Source organism: Polyodon spathula, chromosome 7, assembly GCF_017654505.1.
Source record: "Polyodon spathula isolate WHYD16114869_AA chromosome 7, ASM1765450v1, whole genome shotgun sequence".
NCBI lineage: Eukaryota > Metazoa > Chordata > Actinopteri > Acipenseriformes > Polyodontidae > Polyodon > Polyodon spathula.
Genome location: NC_054540.1, coordinates 35,250,219 through 35,273,395, shown reverse-complemented (window position 1 = coordinate 35,273,395; position 23,177 = coordinate 35,250,219). Strand labels below are relative to the sequence as shown.

Below are 23,177 nucleotides of genomic sequence, written 5' to 3'. Positions count from 1 at the left end.
CAATGTGATTTAATATAGGACCTTTTGTGAATAAAATAACTTAAGCCACTCATATTTTATAAGCTGTAATTTGGCTTTACCTTTCTTTTATCCTTTTAATATGAAGTCATTTTGATTTCACTTTGCTTGTTTCCTTAGAAAATGTGATTGTATTAAGACGTGTGTCTTTCATAAGAATATTATAAAAATGTAAGAACAGGAGGAGGCCATTTGGCCTATCAGTCTTTGCCTGGTTCCTAGTACCTGTTTAATCTCAATATTTGGTTGGGTCTTGCAGGAACACAGTGAATTGAAATAAATCACTCTGGGGTTAGTGTGGTTCATCTTCGTTGTGCTCTCCAAGGCCATGGGAACCAGGAATGTTCTTCTGGTAATGAGGGGACCAGAATTGAACAGTTTTCTAGCTGCTCACCAGTGTGTTATACAACCTAATCATAGCCTCCTTTGATTTGTACTCTACAGTTTTGACTAAATACCCTATCCAAGCATTCTCAAGGTTGGAACTAAGACTCCTATTACATAGTAGTTTCAGCCATTCCAGGTTTTACTACAAGCTGGATAGACCACAGTGTATGTGTAGGTAACAAACGCAGGTGTGTGTTATTAAACTCATAGTAAAACCAGGAATGGATCAAACTGCTAAACAGTGGGACTCTTATTTTCATCCCTGATTCTATTTGCCTTTTTAAATGACCCCCAGCACTGTCTGGCTGCTGACAGCAATGAGTCTATTACAACACCAGGGCCTTTCTCTTGGTGGGCCTGTTCTAATTCTGTACCACCCATTTCGTATTTGAATCCTACATTTTTAAAGATTCCTTGCTCCTTCCCTTCTCCACCTCAGGTGTGCCACAGGAGAGGCCTGGCAGGAGATCATGCTGGCCTGTAAACCCCCACGTCCTTGTGAGAGCGGCTCGGAGCCGGGACACAGCAGCGAGGAGAACTGTGGCAGCCACTTCGCCATCTTCTACTTCGTCAGCTTCTACATGCTCTGCGCCTTCTTGGTGAGTGAGCAGTGCAATCCAAATTGGCTGGGAGTGTATGCTAGAGGTTTGCTGAAAATCAAGGCGGTTATCATGTGTACTGTCTGTGACAGACAGATAGGCGGATGGATGGACTGGATCAGCCCATAAGGGGTTCCCATTTTCTGAATGAGGGCCCTCAAAACTTCCTATTCCCTTTATTGTTTTGTAGTAAACTGCAAAAACTGTACATGTTGGCAATTTAAAACATTACATTTTTTAGGACAACAATAAAAGTGGAGCATGGAGGATAATAAGATGAAGCTATTATTGAAATTAGTTATTTTAGTTATTTTTATTTCAGTGTTTCGGTGATGGTAAAGTAAGGGAGACTACAGTGCGTTTGTGTGCAATTGGTTGATGAGGTGCCCTGGCTGATGGCAGATCGAGTAGCTATTTTAAAACAAATATGATAAGTGTATATGTGACTGGCCAATCCTGAACACTTGTTCCTCCAACAGATCATTAACCTCTTTGTGGCTGTCATCATGGATAACTTTGACTACCTGACGAGAGACTGGTCAATCCTCGGACCCCACCACCTAGACGAGTTCAAGAGGATCTGGGCTGAATACGACCCGGAAGCAAAGTCAGCATTGCTTCTTTTAAGTCATGGTCATCTTCTTGTTGCTCTCATCCAGTCGTTACAACGAAAGATGCAGGGCTAGCAATACATCGTTTACAAAATCCTCATTTTGCGAACACAGTCGTCAGTAGTCTAATAACTGTACTTATTTGTCAGTACAGTGCTAGACACTTTAACATCACATGCAAAACAAAATTTTATGTGTTCCTAGATAAGGATAAATACTAATAGTGAAAAAGTGGAAAAACTCTTGTTCTTCGTGACGAATCAAAACATATACGTTAGTAAAAGAAGAGGGTTTATCACTAAGATAAGCACACTTGTATAGATTAAGATCTCTAGCATAATTTATTTCATAAAATGCTTTTTTTGTTTAATTACCATCATGGCCACCAGTGCTTAAGAACCCAAGTTTGGATAAATTAAAACTGAAACTTTAGAAGCCATAGCTGTCTAAAACAACAAAGCAATCATGATTTTTTTATTAATTATGGTTGTAGAGTATTTGTTTTGGTAATAAAAACGAGGGCCATTATGGCTGATCTCTGTTTTTTACTTTGCTAATGTTTTTGGTTGGATAAACTACTTAAGAGTCTTTTGTCCCCTACAAGTGATAATCTGCTGGGACTTTAATCGTGCTTTCACGCTTGAGAAGGCTTTACACTTCTTACACAGGTTGAACTAGGGAAAGGCTGGCTTGTGGTAATTTTCCATTTGCTTTTCCACAGGGGAAGGATAAAACATTTGGATGTGGTGACTCTGCTGCGGAGAATCCAGCCCCCCCTGGGTTTCGGGAAGCTGTGTCCTCACAGAGTTGCCTGCAAGGTAAAGCAGCGCCTGAGCTGGGCCACCAGTCCTGGATCTACAACACACAGTAATGGGGTGGGACCTGTCCTGAAGCTAAAACACACAGTAATGGGATGGGACCTGTCCTGCATCTACAACACACAGTAATGGGATGGAACCCATCCTGGATCTACAACACACAGTAATGGGGTGGGACCCGTCCTGGATCTGCAACACACAGTAATGGGGTGGAACCCATCCTGGAGCTAAAACACGCAGTAATGGGTGGGACCTGTCCAGGGGCTACAACACACAGTAATGGGATAGGGCCCATCCTGGGGCTACAACACACAGTAATGGGGTGGGACTGCTGACATCTGATAATCAGAAGATCATATCTGGTAGCTTTCAGAAAGTGATATTGAACAGTCCGTTTTGAAGCAAAGTTAATAAGGAATAAAACAGTTGAATCAATAATTTAATTAATGAAATCGCAGTGCAAAAAGAGCCTCCTCCTCCTTGGTATTAGATGTAATTACTTTGTATAAAATAAGCAAGGTTAGGAATCAATAAGACTACAAGGTTAGGAATCAATAAGACTACAAGGTTAGGAATCAATAAGACTACAAGGTTAGGAATCAATAAGACTACAAGGTTAGGAATCACAAAGGACTACAAGGTTAGGAATCAATAGTAAATGTTTGTAAACTTGGCAGTGATCGTCGTGTTGCACTTAAAGTATTAAAGTGTTACAACAACCTGCAAAGTTTGCAAAAAATGCATTATGTTACCTTTGCTGTATCCCACGTTGTCTGTATCACAGTGTTATATTTTTAAACATATTGCAGAGTAGTTTGACATTTTTAATAGCACATCATGGATGGCAATAGCTTTCTCAACATTTGCTCAGGAGCGTTCGACAGGAAAAAAACAAAAAGCCTTCTAAGGACTGCAGCGTATCCAGATGAAGCTGCCTCTTTTTTGCTCCCATAATACACCACTCGGAGCACCAGCTTTGTTTCAGTGGGGAGCATTTACTGGATACACTGCGATGTTTAGAGGAATAAAGCTATTTCTCCTGGTGAACATTCCTGAGTAAAAGTTAAATAAATGTAATTCCCTAGTTTACTTATGTATGGCGTGTGAATAACAAAAATATCAACCCCACTGGGAACGTGCTGAAAGAAAATTGCTGTAATATGTAATATGGAAAAAACAGTATACAGCAAAGGTAAAGTAATGTGTTTCTTGTAACTTTAATACAGTAAACTCATGTATAATTTGTTTTGTAGAAACAGCAAGAGCAGATCTTTCTAATACATATGTATCCGTCTTGCAGAGAGAGGCCAAAGCCAACAAGAATCTTTAACACAATCAATTCTGCCTGGTCTTATGAAACTGTTAAGTTAAGGGTGTTGTTGCCCAGTAGAACATTTGCTTTAACTGATTCCAGGGGTCCATGGGATATGTGAAAATATCGTATTTCAGAAAGGGTCCTTATACTACATTGTAGTTGCTATATAAACGTCAGGGCATTATAAATTAACGGTGTCAGCAGGTACAGCAGTGTGTCTAAACCAAAGAAAATCAGTGAAAATCAATGCAAAACAAAGCACTGTAATACAGTATTTGGCAATTCACAAACAGCATTCCAAATTGCCGGTTTTATTTTTGACACATCTTTCTTCTCCTCCAGCGGCTCGTCTCCATGAACATGCCTCTCAACAGTGACGGCACAGTCATGTTTAATGCTACCCTCTTTGCTTTAGTACGAACTGCACTACGGATAAAAACTGAAGGTAATATAAGAGCCAGCAATAAGGATTCTTCTACTGTATTCTGTATTATTGGAGTTTCCTCTGTAGCTGTTAAGTGTGCTGTGTTCTGTCAGTATAGATGTGCTGTTTGTTTTCCTTGTTGTTTTCTTATAACATGTTTTATTTTTTACCTTATTCCAGGTAACCTGGACCAGGCCAATGAGGAGCTCAGAGCAATCATTAAGAAAATCTGGAAAAGGACCAGCATGAAGCTCCTGGACCAAGTGGTGCCACCAGCAGGAGGTGAGATCAGCAGATTAACCTGCAGTTGCTGGCACTGTAGAGACTAGTGGTTTCTGCATATATCGTCAAAGTCCTCAAGAGTGGGATGTAACTTTTGGGCCCATTTTACAAGCTAAGTTATTTGAAAAATATTTCTTTAAGTCTGTTTTTATTATAAATACAGGTTGATATTTGTGAAACTGATCTGGAAAGGGGGATTGTTCTTCAACAGCAGTCTGGAACCGTTATCAGTTAATCAAAACAGACTTTGAAAAAATTATTCTTTAATTAACTCATGCATTCAAGTTTTGTAAAACCTGCTGTTTTAACATTTGGTATACAGCTGCATTCCATGGTTGTGTTGATCAAGTTTCATGATAGTAACAACCTCTGACCATAACTCAGAAACACCGCCAACAAGTGGTGTATTAATTAATTCAAAATAAATGCATCTATTTTACCATCTGACATGTAACAGGGTCTCATTTATATTGCCTTCCAGATGATGAAGTCACGGTTGGGAAATTTTATGCCACCTTCCTGATCCAGGAGTATTTCCGAAAGTTTAAGAAGCGTAAGGAGCAGGGGCTGGTCGGGAAGCCCTCTCAGAAAAATTCTCTGTCCTTGCAGGTAAATCCCCATTAAAGGGGGTATTCAGTAATATTGCATCGTAGTCAACGCAACTTAGAGAGAGACACCCCAAAACCCACCACTAGCCACCAAACTTAACATTCGCTAATGTCTGAATGCGTGAAAGCCGCCATAGAACAACACAGGTGCTGAATTTTTTTGGTTGAAACTCTATTGGGTTCTGTGACAGCATGCTATGTACCTGTAGGCCTGTTTCACTGCCTGCTTTGTATCTGAAGTTGTGTGCATTGTATCCAAGGCTGGCCTGCGCACTCTGCATGACATCGGGCCGGAGATCCGCAGAGCGATATCTGGGGACCTGACCGTGGAGGAGGAGCTTGAGAAGGCCATGAAGGAGACCGTGATGGCTGTGTCGGAGGACGATATCTCCAGGGTAAAGAATGACCTGTGTTTAAAAATCTACAGCACTGGGGGTCCCGGAGTGGCACACCCGGTAAAAGCACAGCCGCGTAGTCTGCAAGGCGAGACATACAGCACAGGTTCATACAGCATTGGCTCTGGAGCTCCCAAGGGTTAGGGAGGCAAAACTGTCATGGACTTCTTCTCATCATCAAGCTATAGCAAACCCTGCTAGACAGGCACCCAGCTAGCTCAGAGTAGACTCCTCCGGAGGCTGGTAGCTTGCAGACATCCGCTCTCAAGTTCCTGGGTGGGATCAGAGGATGCCCACTAAACCTTCAGTTCTCCTGAGCTGTATGGGGAATTGCTGCAGTGAGGAAAAAAAATAATTGGGCTTTCCAAATTGGGGAGAAAATCAGGGGTTAATAAAAATGTGTAGCAGTAAACTGGTAGTTTCTTGCAGTTTTAACTTGATTGAACTTGATAGATATGATATATATATATATATATATATATATATATATATATATATATATATATTATATATATAGATATCGTATATATCTAAGATTAATAATGTGTGTGTGTGTTACTGACATGCTTGTTTGGTTTTTTAAAACAGAGAGCTGTTGGCTTGTTTGGTAACCATGTCAACTATTACCAGAGCGATGGACGAAACACCTTCCCGCAATCCTTCACTACCCAGCGGCCCTTGCACATCAGCAAGGAGGGATGCAGCCCAGGAGACCTGGAATCTCCATCCAACGAGAAGCTGGTCGACTCCACCTTCACCCCTAGCAGCTACTCCTCGCCAGGCTCCAACGCCAACATCAACAACGCCAACAACACAGCTATTGGCTGCTTCTCTAGCCCTGCCACCTACCAGAGCAGCGTAACCACCGTGGATGGGCCAGGTGCCCCCCTGACAGCCAGCTTGCGGGCGGCGGCCTGGCAACTCAGCTCCAAGAGGTATCTGAACTGTCTTCCCTTGTAAAGGTTTAGGGTGGTAGGCCATGGCAAAATCATAGCAATGTACTGTAAAGTAAACTTAAAAATGGTAAAGCTAGCCAAGCAAATGCAAACATGTTAAACATATTGCAAACTGGGATAAACTAGGGAATTCACAGCAGTCTTTAAAATGGCAGAACAATTATCCTGGTAAAATTTTTATATGGATTACTCTATAGTGTACAACAGTTTTATATGCTACTCCCTTGTATAGCCACGAATTTAAAAAAAAGTTTTATATTGTGCTATTTAGACTCATCATTTTATAATACCAAGCAACACTGAATTATTAATATAATCTCAAATAAATCACAAATAATTTTGTGTTATTTTTGTGTGCTTTTACTTGTTCAATTCTAGTTGTTTACTATAGACATATGTAATATAGGCTAGATCAGCCAACTGTCTTAATATTACAATCAGCATTCACATATCTGACCCTATAAAATTTTGACTTCAGTGACGGTTAAACATGCATATCTGATTATTTAATCTGATTTGACGTGTATGTAGGTGAGCACGTTGTAACCTGCTCCGTCCCACTCAAACAACCCCCTGCCCTGCACACACACACACACACACACACACGCACACATTCATTTTGGAGGAAGCAATGTGTAACTGCAGTGCACAATAAAGACAGACTGAAGCAAGTGCATTAATGTTACATATATGTAATGGGGATTGATTTTATTCTTAATTCAAGGACAGTAAAACGCGGCTGCTGTGTATCTGGGTAATGGATATCCGAATGCTGACTGCAGTAAGTGCCAGCACCATCTAGTGCACAGTTATGTATTGCCAGCAAAACAAAAGGAAGCTAATTGCTAGATGGTGCTGGCCCTTAGTTCTATAAAAAAAACACCTTGACTGATCTAGCCTGGGTTACACATGCCTGTGGCAGGCAGCTAGAACTGGATTTGAAGAGGAAAGCACCTTCACACATCATTTCAATCAAGCAACATTAACCATTTTATTTATTTATTGTATTTATTTATCAGGGACACATACAATTATAACATAAATGTATCTTACATGACACAAGATGCAGTGTATTTTCAATTTATCCAGTAGGCTAATTTCCATTGACAGTCCCAAGGCAAATCGCCATATTACTTCAACTCTAAACTATAGCAATAACCTCGTACTGAATATTTAATAAAAAAATACATACAACATTTAAGTCATAAATTATCTATTAAAAGTTCAAATAAATCTTGAATAAATGAATGATTACATAATTGATTATGTTTCAACCAAGCCGTAAGTTTATTACAAAATATTTTAAAATCCCTTAAAACCTTAATTTCTGAAGGAAGTGAGTTTCAAGAACCTCATACACATACAGCTTCCCTTGTGAGCCTATCACTAACTACAGAGAGCTTTTTCATTAATTAATTACTTTAAGGGTGGAGTAAATACTGTTTTCGAATAGTTAACAGTGATTGTATCTCACAGGCTTGCTTGATATAATCTTTAAAAGATCATTTCAGAAGCAGTTTTGTTACTAGTAGCTTCTGGAGTATTTCCCTTACTTTTATGTCTGTGGCATTTTCCATTTCAGAAGATGGGCACAGTATACTCAAATAGCCTGTTATGATAAATAAAGTTGTGTTTTGTATTTAAATTGTATGAAAAGTGCCACACTTACTGCCACGAATGGTCAGTGCAAAGCACAGTATCGAATGCTGTTTTATGAGAACGGCTGCCTGATAGAATTACTCACTAGCTTTTAATGACCCAAGAGATCCACACTGGACCCTGCATGACCAGGCATGTAATGTGCCTCGGAGCCCATTCTGGTTTCATTGCATACTGCTACACCTTTATGGTTAGCAGTAAGTAGCACAGCCGGCAACACAGTATATTGACTTCTAGCTGTCATACACTCATGATGGACCTGTCGCTTTCCACAAGGTACAGTAATAGAAAAGACACACTGAGGCCTGCTCTGCATCAAGCACAGATGTAGTGCTGGCATAAAGTCCTTTCCACATGGTACAATAGCAAAAGCTTTTGCTAAGCAAGGCTGAATGATGCATGATGCCAAATGATTTATAGCAGCAGAGTGTGGATTTATACCGATGATTGCGGGTGTATTAGATGAAATGGTTATATGCATCAAAGCGATGTTCAGGTTAGTGCTAAAATGTGTTTCCTTAGTCTACTTACTCACAGGCAAGGTGATTTTTGGATAGAACATATATGGGCTCCTATCTGAGTTCTATAGTAACCATTAACCTCTATACACTTTGTAAGGCGTTATAAGCTAGTTTTACATTTTAACTTAAGGAGAGGTCAAAGGTCGCAGGCAAAACCATGTTTGGGTAAGAACATAAGAACATAAGAACATAAGAAAGTTTACAAACGAGAGGAGGCCATTCGGCCCATCTTGCTCGTTTGGTTGTTAGTAGCTTATTGATCCCAAAATCTCATCAAGCAGCTTCTTGAAGGATCCCAGGGTGTCAGCTTCAACAACATTACTGGGGAGTTGATTCCAGACCCTCACAATTCTCTGTGTAAAAAAGTGTCTCCTATTTTCTGTTCTGAATGCCCCTTTTTCTAAACTCCATTTGTGACCCCTGGTCCTTGTTTCTTTTTTCAGGCTGAAAAAGTCCCTTGCGTCGACACTGTCAATACCTTTTAGAATTTTGAATGCTTGAATTAGGTCGCCACGTAGTCTTCTTTGTTCAAGACTGAACAGATTCAATTCTTTTAGCCTGTCTGCATATGACATATGGTTTCCTATATGTGTTCCATAGTAACCACTAACCTGTCTGCAATGAGTTATAAGCTAGTTTTACATTTCACCAAAGATTTTGAAAGATTTTTAAAGAAAAAGTCAGTTGTATTAACACAGGGGTGATCTGTCAACTTTGGAGTTAATCAACTAAAGCGTGTTCAACTGAAGCGGTTTTAAATTTAGTAACGAAATGTAGGTCTGGCCACCATCTTGTTTTACAAATAATACCATTTTGCCATATTTGAATTCCGTTGTTCCCAGCATGAAGCCTCTACCAAGTTAGGAGTTAGCTGGTTAAACAATTTTCAAATAGAAGCAGTTTAATATTTGGGCGTGTTTTGGCGAATTTGGTGCCAGCCATATTGATAGTAAAATTTATCGCAGTAACTTTTGCTTCGCAAACTTGAAGCGGGTTTGATTGCTGAGGACATAAGCAAAGTTTCAGATCAATTGGTTTACTGGTTCCCAAGAAAAGATTTTGAAAGGTTTTTTCCCAAAAATGTGTCATGCCACCATTGATTAACGCAGGAGCGCAATTTTTTTTTTGCATCTAAACTGTAATCTGCACGGGGTGATACCTGCCAAGTTTCATGTTGATTGGTTATACCGTGTGCAAACAGGAGCAGGTTAAAGTTTTGGGAGGAAAAATACTAAAATATATATATATATATATATATATATAGTTTTTAGTTTTTATAATAACAGTAGGCTTCCCAAGCCAGCTTGGAAGCCTAATAAAACAATTTGAAGGTTCTTGTGCTTCAAATAATTTAAGGTGGTTAATGAAAGTGACTTTTGCTTTTGTACAGTATGTATCATGTACTTTATTATGTGTAATCTTAAGGCAAGTTGTACGATAACTCTATTAATCTTTTAAATGTCACGGTTAAAGCCTTCTGAAGAGAGCCCCTTATCTGCTTATTAAGTCTGGCCATTTTTCTTCAGTCTTCACTTTAATGAAAAGTCGTCTTTCTGCTATTGCCTTCCACGCTGCAGGACACGTTATGAAACCATTGCACGGTAGGTTTTTCTGATATCTTCGGACAGTTCCTTAGTCTAATGGTGGGGAAAGTACTTAAACAGAAGGAAAGTCTGGTATCAATACAAAAAAATGACAATATCAGCTAACATGTTGGTAACAAAGTCCCACAGAGTCACGATTGTATCAAAGAAAGTATTAGTCCAGTCCAGTTTTCAGTGGATCCTCTCCTAGTCCTGGTGGACACGTACTTGTGTTTGCACTAAAGGAAGAGCTTTAACTAAGCGAGGGAGAATGTGATGGATCTCCTCCAAGCGGCTAATGAGCTTATAATACTGAAATTAGCATAAGACCCATACTTACCTCTGCACTACAGAGCTTGAGTGGTGAGAGGTTCGTGTTTGAACTGCATGGTTTACGGTTCGCGTCCAGCCCTTGCCTTCCCATTCAATTCAGTGAGCTGAGATGCTAATTCATTCTAAGGCGTGTAGCGCACACAGCTTTATGGGTGAAAGGAGAGGAGTGACATGGCTGGGAAACGGGTTTTGAATGTGGTCATTTTTGTAAATACTTCAAAATTTAAACAAATATCTACATATTCTTTCATTTTGAATATGCTGAAAAGCAAAATTATAATTTGTATCATATTAAAGTAAAAAAAAACTCTATCAACAATACAAAAAGTGTGATTCCCCATCCAATAACCTATAAATAAAAAGAGAGAAACACTCCTCTGTACAGCAGAATGTGTGTTATTTATTTCACGTGGTTTTCTTTGCATGCTTATCTTTTTGATAAGGTCATTTATACATGATGCTACATGAACCAATACAAGCATGGTGATCTTTGCCAGGCATTTCAAGCAGTGTTTGTTTGAATATTTGAATGTCTGTCCCAGCACTTATTTTAAACCAGTGTGTCAGTGTGGACTGTGTGTCAGTGTGGACTGTGTGTTAGTATGGACGGTGTGTCAGTATTGACTGTGCTTCTCCTCGCAGCTCTGACTCCGGAGATAGCCGTCTGCCAATCATCCGCCGGGAAGAGGCGTCTCCCGATGAGACGTTCGACGAGAACTTCAACGATAATGCTGTGTACTTCAGCGAGCAGAGCATGCTGTCCACTGAGATGTAGGCTTTCTAATAGCTTTCTTATTGGGTAGTCAATCTCACGGCTGTTTACCAGCATTGTTATCGGTGGTAGTGTATGATAGCTACAATAGAGTACCGAGCTATTGTATGGTGCTTGCAAGAATTCTTAGTGGTTCTGAGTGATGTTGCTATAGTATTGACATATTATTTTCCCTTATACCAGCTTTTGTCGCTGTACTGTTGTTTCTAATTCGGTGTTTATAGCAGCAGGGGATAGTGGAGAGGGGAAATGTCTGCACACATGTTTATTACTCCTACATGTTTAACTCAGTCAAATGTTTATCAAGTTGTGATGGTCTTGGTTGCCTACTTTTAGATTCAAGAAGTTATTTCAGTCTGGCACAGTGACCTATTTTCATGGCACTGATGGCTATCTGGCTGTTTATGGTGCCTGATACTTTTTTTTCAAACTGTGATTGGAAATGCTTACCTCCTGCATGCAAGTACCTAAAGTAACTGCTTAGCATGACATAAGGTTTGTATTACTACGTTGCTACAATAGCAGATGTAAAGTGCTGATGTGTTGTGTGGTTTCAGGCTGGCATACGAAGATGAGGAGAACAAACAGCTAACGCCCATGGAGCAGGGCGATGGGAAGGAGCACATGAAGGTCTGGCAGTCCCCAACAAGAGCCTTCCTATGCCCAAAAGCATTGGGTGAGAATGGAAGTCCTTGCAGAAAACGGGGCTGCACACGGGAGCAGAAGGGTGTTTCCCATTACCAAAACCTCTGTTTAATTGCTGTCTATTACCGCAGTTTTAGCTATAGACTGTGATAGATTGGTATTTAATGAGTGCACAGTAGAATGTGGCAACACGGAAACAATGAATGCTTAAAACTCTGTCTTGAGGACTGTTGTGCTCATTGTTATATGCTAAACCATCATTAGTCAGTAAATAAAGTAATATTCTCACAATAAAACATTATCCTGGGAACCACTGAATTTGATGAACAAACACATGGACATTTAATACAAGTATAGCGTGAGAATTATTTTAAAAGTGTATTTAATGCAAGCCAAAAGAGCCCAGCTGCTTTGCATACTATGAGAAGCCATAGCTGGCAGCATGGACACTGTTTGCAGTTGCATGACCTCCCTGGGTCCCAATGTAAATTATAAAAATTAGGTGCTGTGTACTTTATATTAAAAGCAATTTAGGACAAAATGGCAACAGAGGTGAGGTGATTTAACCTCAAGCCCCCAAAGTTTTCTCATCATTATGACGATGCAATCCAGCTTTGCAGCTCTCTAACCTGCTGCCAACGACGTTTCTGTGCTGTTGCTCTACAGGGAGAAGATCATCCTTTCATCTAGAGTGTTTAAAGAGGCAGAGGAGCCATGCAACAGACATGTCCCAAAACACTGCACTGCCCCTTCATCTTGTACATCATCAGGTAAGGAGGGCGCTTTTACTGTGAAGCTGAAAACACACAGCGCCACATACTGCTTACATGAGTGATGAGGCACAGTGAGGCCTAGCAAATACATGGAACCTGAGTAGTTGTAAAGAACCCTGAAGTACATCATAACCCAATACTGTATTTAATTTTCATCATAATCACAATCAATTACTAGGAAATGGTGCAGAAATTCATTGCACGCATCATTTATCTTGATTTATATAATGCTCAAGGTTGTTTCATCCAATTGAATCCCAGATAGACATTAATTTATTATACAGCAACAGCACAAACCTGCCCCAAGCAGTGTAATTATTCCCTCAACCATGCAGTTATACTGCTAAACATGCAGATCTAGCCATACTGCCCCAGATGAAACCTACATCACAATTGAATAAAGACTGGCACACACTGCACTTTTACCCGGGTCTGGACTCAGGTTCTAGCTACCTGGGTCACAGTCCCACATAGTGTGAAACCATGTACCTGGGTCGTACCCGGGTTAACCCAGGATGTGGGTTGCCACACTTTGACCCAGACAAAATACGTGACGGCTGATGAAATAACAAACAGCCACGCCTGCGTGAAGGATTCACTTCTGCAAGGAACATTTTTGTTATTCTGTTTAGCCATATTTTTGCTGCTTGAGACACACCATGAGCCAGATTGCAGCAGATGAAGAAACATTCGCTCTAATCAACCTCTGGGCCAATGGTTCAATCTAGAGAAGCACAGCCCATTCACACAAAGCTGTGTGCTACAGGTGCCAGGTGATGGTTGGATGATGGTTTGTTGTCCTTGTCTCCCTGTCCAGGCCTTAGCGGTGGCAGGACTCAGCCCCCTAATGCGCAGGAGCCACTCCCCCACTTTGTTCAGCCACCTGTGCTCCACGCCACCCGCCACGCCCTGCACCCAGGGCCATTCCTATCAGCGCATGCCCACCCTGCGATTGGAGACCACCAGCTCCCACGAGAAGCTCAACAGCAGCCTGCCCTCGGTGAACTGCGGCTCCTGGTTCGCAGACAGCGCTAACAGTAACCCGCAGCGGGTACGGCCAGTCTCACTCACCGTGCCCAGCCAGTGCAGGGACTCAGCACTGCAGAGCCACGGCAGTGCGTGCAGCCTGGTCGAGGCGGTAAGGATATTCAGAGCAAATCACAGGCTCTTATTAACCATGCATGCCGTACATGAACAGTCATTGAAAAAGTCACGGGCTGCAGCCATTTCCATCTGCAGTCTACTATCTACTTTCCAATCTGCTAAAGGTCATTAGGTTTTTGTATAATTGGCATTTATAAATATATTCACCAATCTCATTATTTCAATGAAAGTATAAGGTATTCACAGCCTTCATGTGCATGCTTTTTGAAAATAAAAGCATATAACTTGCAGATAAAACATATTATAAATGCTTTAAAATAGATATTGTTGGAAGATATTTGTTTTGCCATGTTATTCAAGGTAATAGTAGTAATAGGTTTTAAGATTTGGTACTGCTAGACTATAATGTAAAATCGCAATGCAAAACGTCCATTGCAGTGGGAGATGGAAACTTAGCTTTAGTTTAGGCCAGTCATAATTTAAAATGTCATATTCTTTTCTATTTGGTTTTTGCAATGCCTAAATGCATTTCAGTCAGGCCAAACTGGGGAGACTGTTTTAATATCAGTGCAGTACCATCATTTTACATCATGGAACACAATATTTTGGGAAATTTCTCTGAATCAATTAGAAATGGCAAAAACAAATATTGTGAAAAATTCTGATTATTAATTTTAATAATAGTTACATTTTGTTCTATATCAATGTCCGGTATCAGGTTTTCTTCATATTTTACCAAGTTAACAGTGTATGTAGCATTGATTGATTTCATCTGGGACTCTGTCAGCCAGTTATGAACTCAGTGCTGATGGTGGAAATTACCTATGAGCGTCCAATGCCAAGGAAACCAGAGGCAGCTTCTAAATCTCTGACTGCAGAAAAAAACGTGCAGGCTGAACATGAAGGCTGTGAATACATTATACTTTCATTGAAATAATGAGATTGGTGAATATATTTATAAACGCGAATTATACAAAAACGTAATGACCTTTAGCAGATTGGAAAGTAGATAGTAGACTGCAGATGGAACCGGCTATAGCCCCAGTTTAATATACGAATGAGATGAGATTATGTCAGTTGACAATCATTTCTTATTGATCACCTTGTTATAGCAATATAAAGCATCCCAATTTATTATATAGATTTACTTTCCAAAAATGTGGTTGACAGATAGGAAAAGTTGGACTTATTAGTCGCATGTTTCTGGCAATTCACAGGCAGACTACAGTTAGCTGTCCCAGCAATTCTATGATCCATTCTCTAGCTACCGCATGCAGTGTATTTTCAATTGACCATTGAGATGCTGGGAACCAGCGAAGTACAAGAGGCTTGATAGCATGCAAACTCAAGCTGTGCAGCAAAATTGCTAAGTGTGTTCTTTACACATTCAATTTAAATATCATTCTTAATTTATATTTTTTTCAATGCGTAAAACACCCAGTACACAGCTTATCTGGAGTGCTACCTATATCCATAAAATAGTTTAACCAATTGTAAAATTAAAAAAAACAAAAAAAAAACAGCCAGGGTGGGATGTTGTTTACACCACTGACCTAACCCTGGCTGGTGTTCTTTCACCCCCAGGTTCTGATCTCAGAAGGACTGGGCCGGTATGCCCACGACCCCACCTTCATCGAGGTGACCAAGCAGGAGATAGCTGATGCCTGTGACATGACGATAGAGGAGATGGAGAACGCTGCTGAAAACATCCTCAACGGGAACAGCCAGCCCAGCCCGAACGGCAACCTCCTGCCCTTCATCACCTGCAGGGACCAGGGAGCTCGGGGAGAGCAGAGCGGACTGGAGGAGGAAGAGCAGGGGGAGCAGCGAGACTGTGGGGTAGCCGATGAGGGCCTCAACGACATGGTTTATGACAGCAGGTTGTAGAGAGAGGGCTTCAAGTGGCTCGGGGCTTCTCTATTTTTCCTCTGCTTTTTATGTTATGGGTTTGTTTCAGAAGTGCCTCACAGTTGTTGTGCTCTTGAAGGTGGAGAGGGGGAGGGCTGACTGAGGGGGGAGGAGGAGAATGTCTGGTTTATTTATTTTTTGTCAATGAGGAAGGTACCAAATCAGCTCTTGGAGAGTTCAGGAGTTTGTTTTTTGGCCGAGGTGCCACTTCTGGAAGCTGCACATTCTGTACAAGAACCTGTTTTTCCTTCAGAGCTGCAGCAGTATAGACACTTTCAACAGATTAAAAGAAAAAAAAAAACAATGGAAGATTCAGCCCCCCCCTTCTCCCAGCATCGTATCAAATAAAGGTCCTCGGAGGAGGGGGTAAGGGGCTGCTGCCTCATGCTTTCTGAATCACTCCCTGTTGCTGTTTCTAAGGCAACACACCCTTTGTCAGAGGGGCCTACCAAGGCAAAAGGGACAGCGTGTTGTGCTGCCAAATACCTCGACTTTAATCATTTTCTATTTTGGTTTGTTCTCTTTTGTTTTGTGAAATCAGCTTTTGCAGCCAACTGCCTTGGCGGGATTGAGTGACAAGAGAAGTTGGGAAAGGGTAAGGAGAAGGGTAGGGGGTGGAGATGAAGCTGTATGATTGGCCTGAATCTATGCTGCAAACCCATGTGATTGGAGAATGTATGGTCTTACCAACCAATCTGGGGGCACGCAGCCAGACTTGCATAACATTAAACAACTGAATTTTTGGTTTATGGATATGTGTGTGTGTGTGTACAGACTGGTTGGCAATGCCATCTTTGCAAGTTGTTGGTATCAGTTTTCTATTTTTGTTTCATTTTAACATCAACGCTGCTTTGTTCTATAAAAGACAATGGTTATTTTTCATTTAGTTAACAGTTAAAGTGTCACACTTATTAGAACAGAATACTAAGAGAAGTTTACATAAGCGCTTTCCACCTGCCCCCATCCCAGAAGACTTGCACCATGTAGCTAGTATTGTGTGTTTGAAAACAATGTCAAACCCTATTATAAAACTAATGTGCCATATTTGCAGTTTGTGGCATGTATGGTTGTGTGAAAGTTCAGATGTAAACTCATTCTGTATGTACACGTTATCTGTGTTTGGTGTGAGTGTGCATGCATGAGGTTTGGATTGGGGCGGTGCGTTCCACAAGATATGCAAAAACAATGCAATAACATTTGGGACTGTATACAAGTCTCAAAAAATCAACTGTATAAAAAAATGAAGAAAAAAAAACTATTATAGATAATATATACTCAGAGTAATTGTTTTATTGAGTTGCAAATCTTTTCATTGAAAACCCTGTTATACTTGAAATCAGGTGCGTTTCAGTATTTTAAAAAATGATCTTGTGCCAAGCAATTCTTTTTCTTATAATTACTGAATATTATTAATATTATAGTTATGTTTATTTAACTCACTAGTTGTATATTTGATGCATGAGATTCATTTTAGTATTTTAGTGTGCCAAGTTATACCTTTGGACGTTTAAGTGATCTTACCTGTTGAGGGGAGAGAAATAAAGGTGGTTCTTTTTTGGAGGGTTTCTTTTTTTTTTTTGTAAAGTGACAAAAGAAAATACATTTACATATTGTAGCTACTTAAAAAAAAAAAAAACACACACAACACTATGGACATGTTTTATATAAACTGATTTTGCATATCTTGTGTTCATCTAGTTTCAGGTTTTAAGTTTCTGTCTTCTAGAACTTTTTCTACTCATTAGTGTCCTTGCTGTAGATCAAGGACAGGGTGTCCATTTTTGTGTGGGGTTGAAGGAGTCAATCTGGAGGAAGGACAGCTACACGAGAATCTGCTTGCCATACCTCCAATCGCTTTGGTGGCAGACAAGAGATTATAAACATTCAGTCTATGGGCTGAATTTTGATCAGAAGAAGCAGAGCAGACTCCCATACCATCTGCACCACTCTCAGCAGTCCAGCTGTCTTCCAGGTTTGCCTTTGTCTAGCTCGGACGGCACCTGTGTTTACCTGCATTTAAAGGGCCAGTGCATACAGCTGTAGATATTTCCATTATGAATTAATCAGTCAGATGTCACAATTTACTAACCAGAAATACAGCTGGAAAACAAATAACTTTGACTTTTTTTATTGTTTGTGAAAATGTTAAAATTAGTGATTGCAACGGTTTATAACCTCTTTAAACTGCCGTTTTGCATACCGACAGAGTTGTTAAAGCAAATCTAGCATAATATATATTTTTTTATGATCAGTTGTTTAATTGTGATTGTTTTTCTCAATAACTTCAGTTAATTATCCAATCTTTTTACAATGACCTCTTTCAGATTTATTAGAGGTGCGTCTGATTTTGTACTGGTATGCTTTTTAAAACTGAATCTAAATTATTTTAAATAGATTGATTTTATTTCAATACCAAAAAAAAATCAATCTACTACTTACGGTTATAAAAAAAATTAAATTGAACAGTAGTTTTGTCAAAGTCTTGTGTGCTGGCCCTTTTAAATACAGGTCAACACAGAAGCTGTTTAGCCAGACAAATGCAAACTTGGAAGATAGCAGCTTTGCTGGGTTCTACTGAGAGTGCTGTTCATGGTATTCAGTGTTCATGTGCAGTCTTGCTCGATCTTCTAAATTTGGCCCTATAGATTCTAAATAGGAAGTCAATCACATATACTGAAATTGAGGGCCTCACCATGGACTCTCATAATTGGCAGCTCATTAGTGGTGTCTACGAGGGTCCAGGCATTATGTATATGAATTAAGTCTCTCTCATAGCCTCATTTAAGCCAGGGTTACTGTACTTCTGCCATTGTATCTCTCTCTTGTGTAGGATTCTTGTGTGTTTTGTTCGGCCATCGTTATTTGTATCCTTTGTGCTTTATCCATGATGGTACAACCAATTGTACAAACCCTGAAAATGTAGACAGATGTTCTCACAATAATTTGAATGTTTGTCTGATTTTATGACTGCTGTATTCTTTGTACTGTGTCCAGTGAGAGAAGACTAATCTGCTCTGGTCTGCCTGCACTTTGCATCTGAAGAATAATGAGGCTCTCTCTCTGTGCCAGACAGTGGCCCTTGAGTGCGTGAACTCTTCCTGGTGACAAGTTCAAGTGCGTCTCACGTACCTAAAAGATGGATTTTGGAATAAGGGCCTCAGCTTTTTAGCCATACATTGTTATTGTAAATGAAAATAATTTAGCAGTTCAAGGGAGTTTAGTAACCCATTCAAATATAGAGAGAATAAAAGTATTTGTAATTGAAGCAGAAAATAAAATAGAAAATCACACAGAACGGAATAACTGAAAACATACAATCTGTTTTGGGACTTTAAGTGAACGGTTTCTGCTTGTTATTAGTTGCTTAACAGTTGCTTGATATTTCAAGCCCAGACCGAGATTCCTTTGTAGCAAAAATGTTGTCCATCACAGTCCCGACGCACAGCATCCTGTGCAAAGGCTTTCTTATACCTGCTTTTCCTGCATCTATCCTTCACCCTCCTGTCGAGGTGTTCTCGGTGCAGGATGTAATTCAAACACTGCTGAACCGTTCACCGCAATAGAAATAGACTTCAGAAATGCGCTCTGTTCTCCAGTTGTCAAGAGCCATTCTATTTTTGAGCACAGTCTTTTTTTTGGATAATGGGGACAGGTTTAAGTAGTTTTGACAATTATAAATATATGTATTCTGGGCTAATTTATAAAGCTTTGATTGTATATTTTTATATGAAATTATAAAGTAATGATCACCAAGGCTTAAAAATAGATTTTCTTACCACTTGTTAGAATTATGTACAACTGTATTTAAAAAATATACAAATATTGTGGATATGCAGATTTTTTAATACCATAATGTAGCGAAATAAAATCTGTGCTCCCTTATAATTGGTACCAATCACTTGATGTGATAAAGGTCATTTTTCGTCACCTTGCCAAACGCCTTACTCCGGTAGACCATGTGAGCACGTCTGACACAGGAAGTAAAACTGTACCATGAAGAGAAATATAAGGAAAACTATTCGCATAACTCCAATTAATGTAAAGAAATAAAAAAATAACAAAAGTATCTGTAAAGTAAGGAACAATATTTTAAAGCCTTGGTTATCTCTACTTTCAATTATTTTTTAAGTCACAATACAGCATTCCCAGATGAAAACTGTGTTTTGTTATTTTATGAGAAATTCCTACTGAATATACAGTAGAAGGCGGCATTTTTTTTCCATTATTGTTTAGCCTCACCTACCTGCCAGTGTAGGAAATGTGGATTATGGGAAACATAGTTCTTTAAGATTGAATAGTCAAAAAAACAAAAACAAAAAAAAACTACAGCTACCACTGTCCTGTGCAGTGTGGAGAACATTGCTAGTCAGAATTTAGGCAAGGGGGTGAGACAGACCTCCCTTTGATCACTTTGATGGTATGTTTTATTGCAGGTTTTTTTTTGTTTGTTTGTTTTTTTTTAAATCTGTGTTTACCTTCGAGGGAAATAATAAAAAAAATTAATTTACAATAACGAATTCCAGGAAAATCAGCAGTTGTAATCTGGGAGTGCTGCTATAGATGTTTTTATGGTCCATGTGACTTGCTTTTGTCATATCTGAAAACACTTCTGCACTAACACTTTGCTAGTTTTAGTCATTTTTTAAAAATAAATATTATGCCAAAAGGAAAATACAATGGAGTTGTTTTCTTCACTGTACTTTAATCCTACATTAAGGTAGCTAAAATGGTAATAGCAGGGCAGTGTGGCTTGTGTCTGAATTAAGGTTTCTTTAGTGGAAATGTGCTAGCTGGCAAAACCTTGTAGTTATAACCTCCAAGTGTCAAGCTTGGATACTAGTATCTAACATTAAAATGAATAGCAGTTCGCTATTTTGACTATTGTAAGCCCTTTGTCTGTAATATAACTTCTACTGCCACAGATATACAGATCTACAGAACATGTACCACTGAGAGAAATAAACCTCTTATCTGCCTGTGTTAGTGAGGGTCCAGGCATTGTTATTGTTATATTGGGCCACGATTACCCAAATGTAAATACTAAATTATTGATTTCAGTGAAGAATATTTCTTCTTAGTCTTTTGGGAGAGTTTACTGTGATTGTGGTGGTGGTGTTGTTGGTAGGCCTCGAGTTAAAAACATAATTCAAGGCCTACTACAAGTCGCGAAGACAAACAAATGGAAATCAAAAGTAAAAAAGGAGGCAGCATACGGTACAGTATATACTAGAAATATATCTGCTTGTGCTAAACTGCGGGGGTTGTGGATGTTAAGCTCAGTACAGTGGATGAAATTCACAAAACTGTGTGTGTGTGTTTTTTATCATCACTGTGTGTTGTATGTGTGAGCTGTTCACATCACTTTGGATTCATGCCACTTGGTAAAATGCCAGAGTTTCACATTGTTAATGGAATGAAAGTGGGAGTAATGGATGAATGGATTTGGTTAATCGCTGAAGGGCACACTTTGGTTAGTGACTATTTTTATTCACTCTGTTAAACAGGTAGTCAGTGTTGAACCCCTTCATTTAAGTTAAATAGCCCAGTTTAATGGTTTATCAAATTAAATGGCATTTAAGAGTCTTAAGGTGTCATTTTTACAGAAAGTGTGATTATAGCATACTTTTTTTTTTACCTTACTACATTAGTGTTACAATATAGAACACCCTGCAGTATGTAAGAAGAAATGCATTATGTTACTTTTGCTGTGTCCCATGTTGTCCATATCTTAGCGTCATGTTTTTAAACATAATTGTATTGAACTTTTTAATCACACATCATGGGGATCATAAATCACGTGGGGAATACATTTCTCAACATTTACTCAGGAACGTTCAGCAAGAGAAAGAGAATTTCTATTGTATAGATCGCAGTTTATCCAGAAACTGTTCCCTACTGCATCAACGCTGATCTGGATACGCTGCAATATTTTGAAGAAAACTGGTCTTTTTCCAGGCAAACGTTCCAACGTAAAAGTTGAATGAGTTCCTCAACTGATTTACTTTTGATGTGTGAATTAAAATATATCTCTGCAATACGGAGAACACGAAATACAGCAAAGATAAAGTAATGAGTTTATTGTAAAAACTGCAGGGGATCTGTAATTTAGTAGGTAGTGCATTAAAGTTGCCTGTGCCAAAGTTGCTTCCCATTTCTATAAGCTGCAGTCTAGTTATTCTTCACTTCAGAGACTCACACTTCCATGTTGAACAAGCCATGCTGTAGCCAAAGGAAAGTTTCCTCTTGTTCTTCCTTAATTCACAGACTACTTACGACTTACATCGAGCTGGTTTGTGTGCTAACTTAAGGAAAGGCATAGTGAATACTGTAATGTCTTTACGTATAAGTTATTCATCCGCTGTGTCTTTTCCATAGTTAGCGTAAAACTCCTCGTTAAGGAAAAAAGATGCGTAGTCTCATTTGTTCTTATTTATTTTGCCCTATAAATGTTTTTCTAGAGAGAACACTTAAAAAGGACACTTAAAGTACAGTGCATATCAATATAAGAAAAAATATCACTTGCCATTAATTGGGGGGGCGATTTAGAGCCAAAAGAGTGGAACCGTTTTCACCGAACTTGTGGCTGTGTAATGATGTGATAATTCCCAAGTGATTGTGTGTGTGTGTGTGTGTTTTTTTTTTTTTTTTTTACTGATTTCTCTTGAGGTCAGGTTTCAGGTAAACTGTGGCTTGATGGGCAGGTTATTGTCATGGCAAGGTCTGTGATAAATGGAGATATTGAATTTCAAAGATCACCTGCCCTTGTTTATACAAAGGGAATGGGTTCATCAGAATGGCATTGTTATGAATCTTTCTTTCTTTTTTGAGCTGATATCATTTCATCATCTTTGTTTGATCGTTCTCTTTCATTGCAAAAAATTAAATACAAAAAACTCAGTCACTTTTCTACTCTTGTTTTCAAAAAATAAGAAAAAAATTGAATAAAAAAAAAAAGTTGATTTGTAAATAGGCAATGTACAGTTTGTAACTGTTACTGTCAGTCTGTCATTGGTGACAGAGTCTGTCTTGCTTATAACGCACGCTACCAGTGAATAATAAAAAAAAAAATATATATATATATATATTTAGACTGTATGGTCCTTTAAGCAAGTTTTAAATTAATCTCTGATGTATATTCCTGTAACATTGCATTTTTATCTAAGGAATGATGTTATTAAAACATTGCAAATAAATTGTATTTCATGATGTGTTCTGTTTCCTGCTTTGTTTGTACACCCTTTTGGATCTTTTTCACAGGCATTTTCTAGTTTTAACAGGAAAAGATGGAATTGTTGGTAAGTCCCTAAATGGAAGAATGTTTTTGTTGATATAATTGGGGAATTGTTAATACTAACACCAGTGATGAACAAATGTGACCATCTCAAAAGATTGATATTTTGTTATTTAATAAGCAAGGCGACAGCATGATTAAGCGTTAGAAAATGTATTTACAGGAATTAAGTACA

The 23,177-nt window shown here is 39.1% G+C and overlaps 1 protein-coding gene across 5 annotated transcripts in view; it reads left to right on the top strand.

The window, feature by feature from the left end:
- LOC121318589 (voltage-dependent L-type calcium channel subunit alpha-1C-like) overlaps nucleotides 1-21,469 on the top strand; it is a 378,812-nt gene extending 357,343 nt beyond the window's left edge. For 4 of the 5 annotated variants that reach the window (XM_041255428.1, XM_041255430.1, XM_041255431.1 and 1 more), the window contains 14 exons: nucleotides 845-1,004; nucleotides 1,484-1,611; nucleotides 2,337-2,433; nucleotides 4,091-4,193; nucleotides 4,353-4,454; nucleotides 4,936-5,063; nucleotides 5,323-5,457; nucleotides 6,046-6,392; nucleotides 10,171-10,194; nucleotides 11,152-11,280; nucleotides 11,839-11,957; nucleotides 12,593-12,696; nucleotides 13,517-13,837; nucleotides 15,388-21,469. In XM_041255428.1, coding sequence (XP_041111362.1) covers nucleotides 845-1,004; nucleotides 1,484-1,611; nucleotides 2,337-2,433; nucleotides 4,091-4,193; nucleotides 4,353-4,454; nucleotides 4,936-5,063; nucleotides 5,323-5,457; nucleotides 6,046-6,392; nucleotides 10,171-10,194; nucleotides 11,152-11,280; nucleotides 11,839-11,957; nucleotides 12,593-12,696; nucleotides 13,517-13,837; nucleotides 15,388-15,690 — 2,200 coding nt within the window. In that variant the 3' untranslated portion in view covers nucleotides 15,691-21,469. The remainder of the gene's footprint in view (nucleotides 1-844; nucleotides 1,005-1,483; nucleotides 1,612-2,336; nucleotides 2,434-4,090; nucleotides 4,194-4,352; nucleotides 4,455-4,935; nucleotides 5,064-5,322; nucleotides 5,458-6,045; nucleotides 6,393-10,170; nucleotides 10,195-11,151; nucleotides 11,281-11,838; nucleotides 11,958-12,592; nucleotides 12,697-13,516; nucleotides 13,838-15,387) is intronic. The other variant, XM_041255429.1, reaches the window with a different exon arrangement.
- The last annotated feature ends 1,708 nt before the right edge of the window (nucleotides 21,470-23,177 follow it).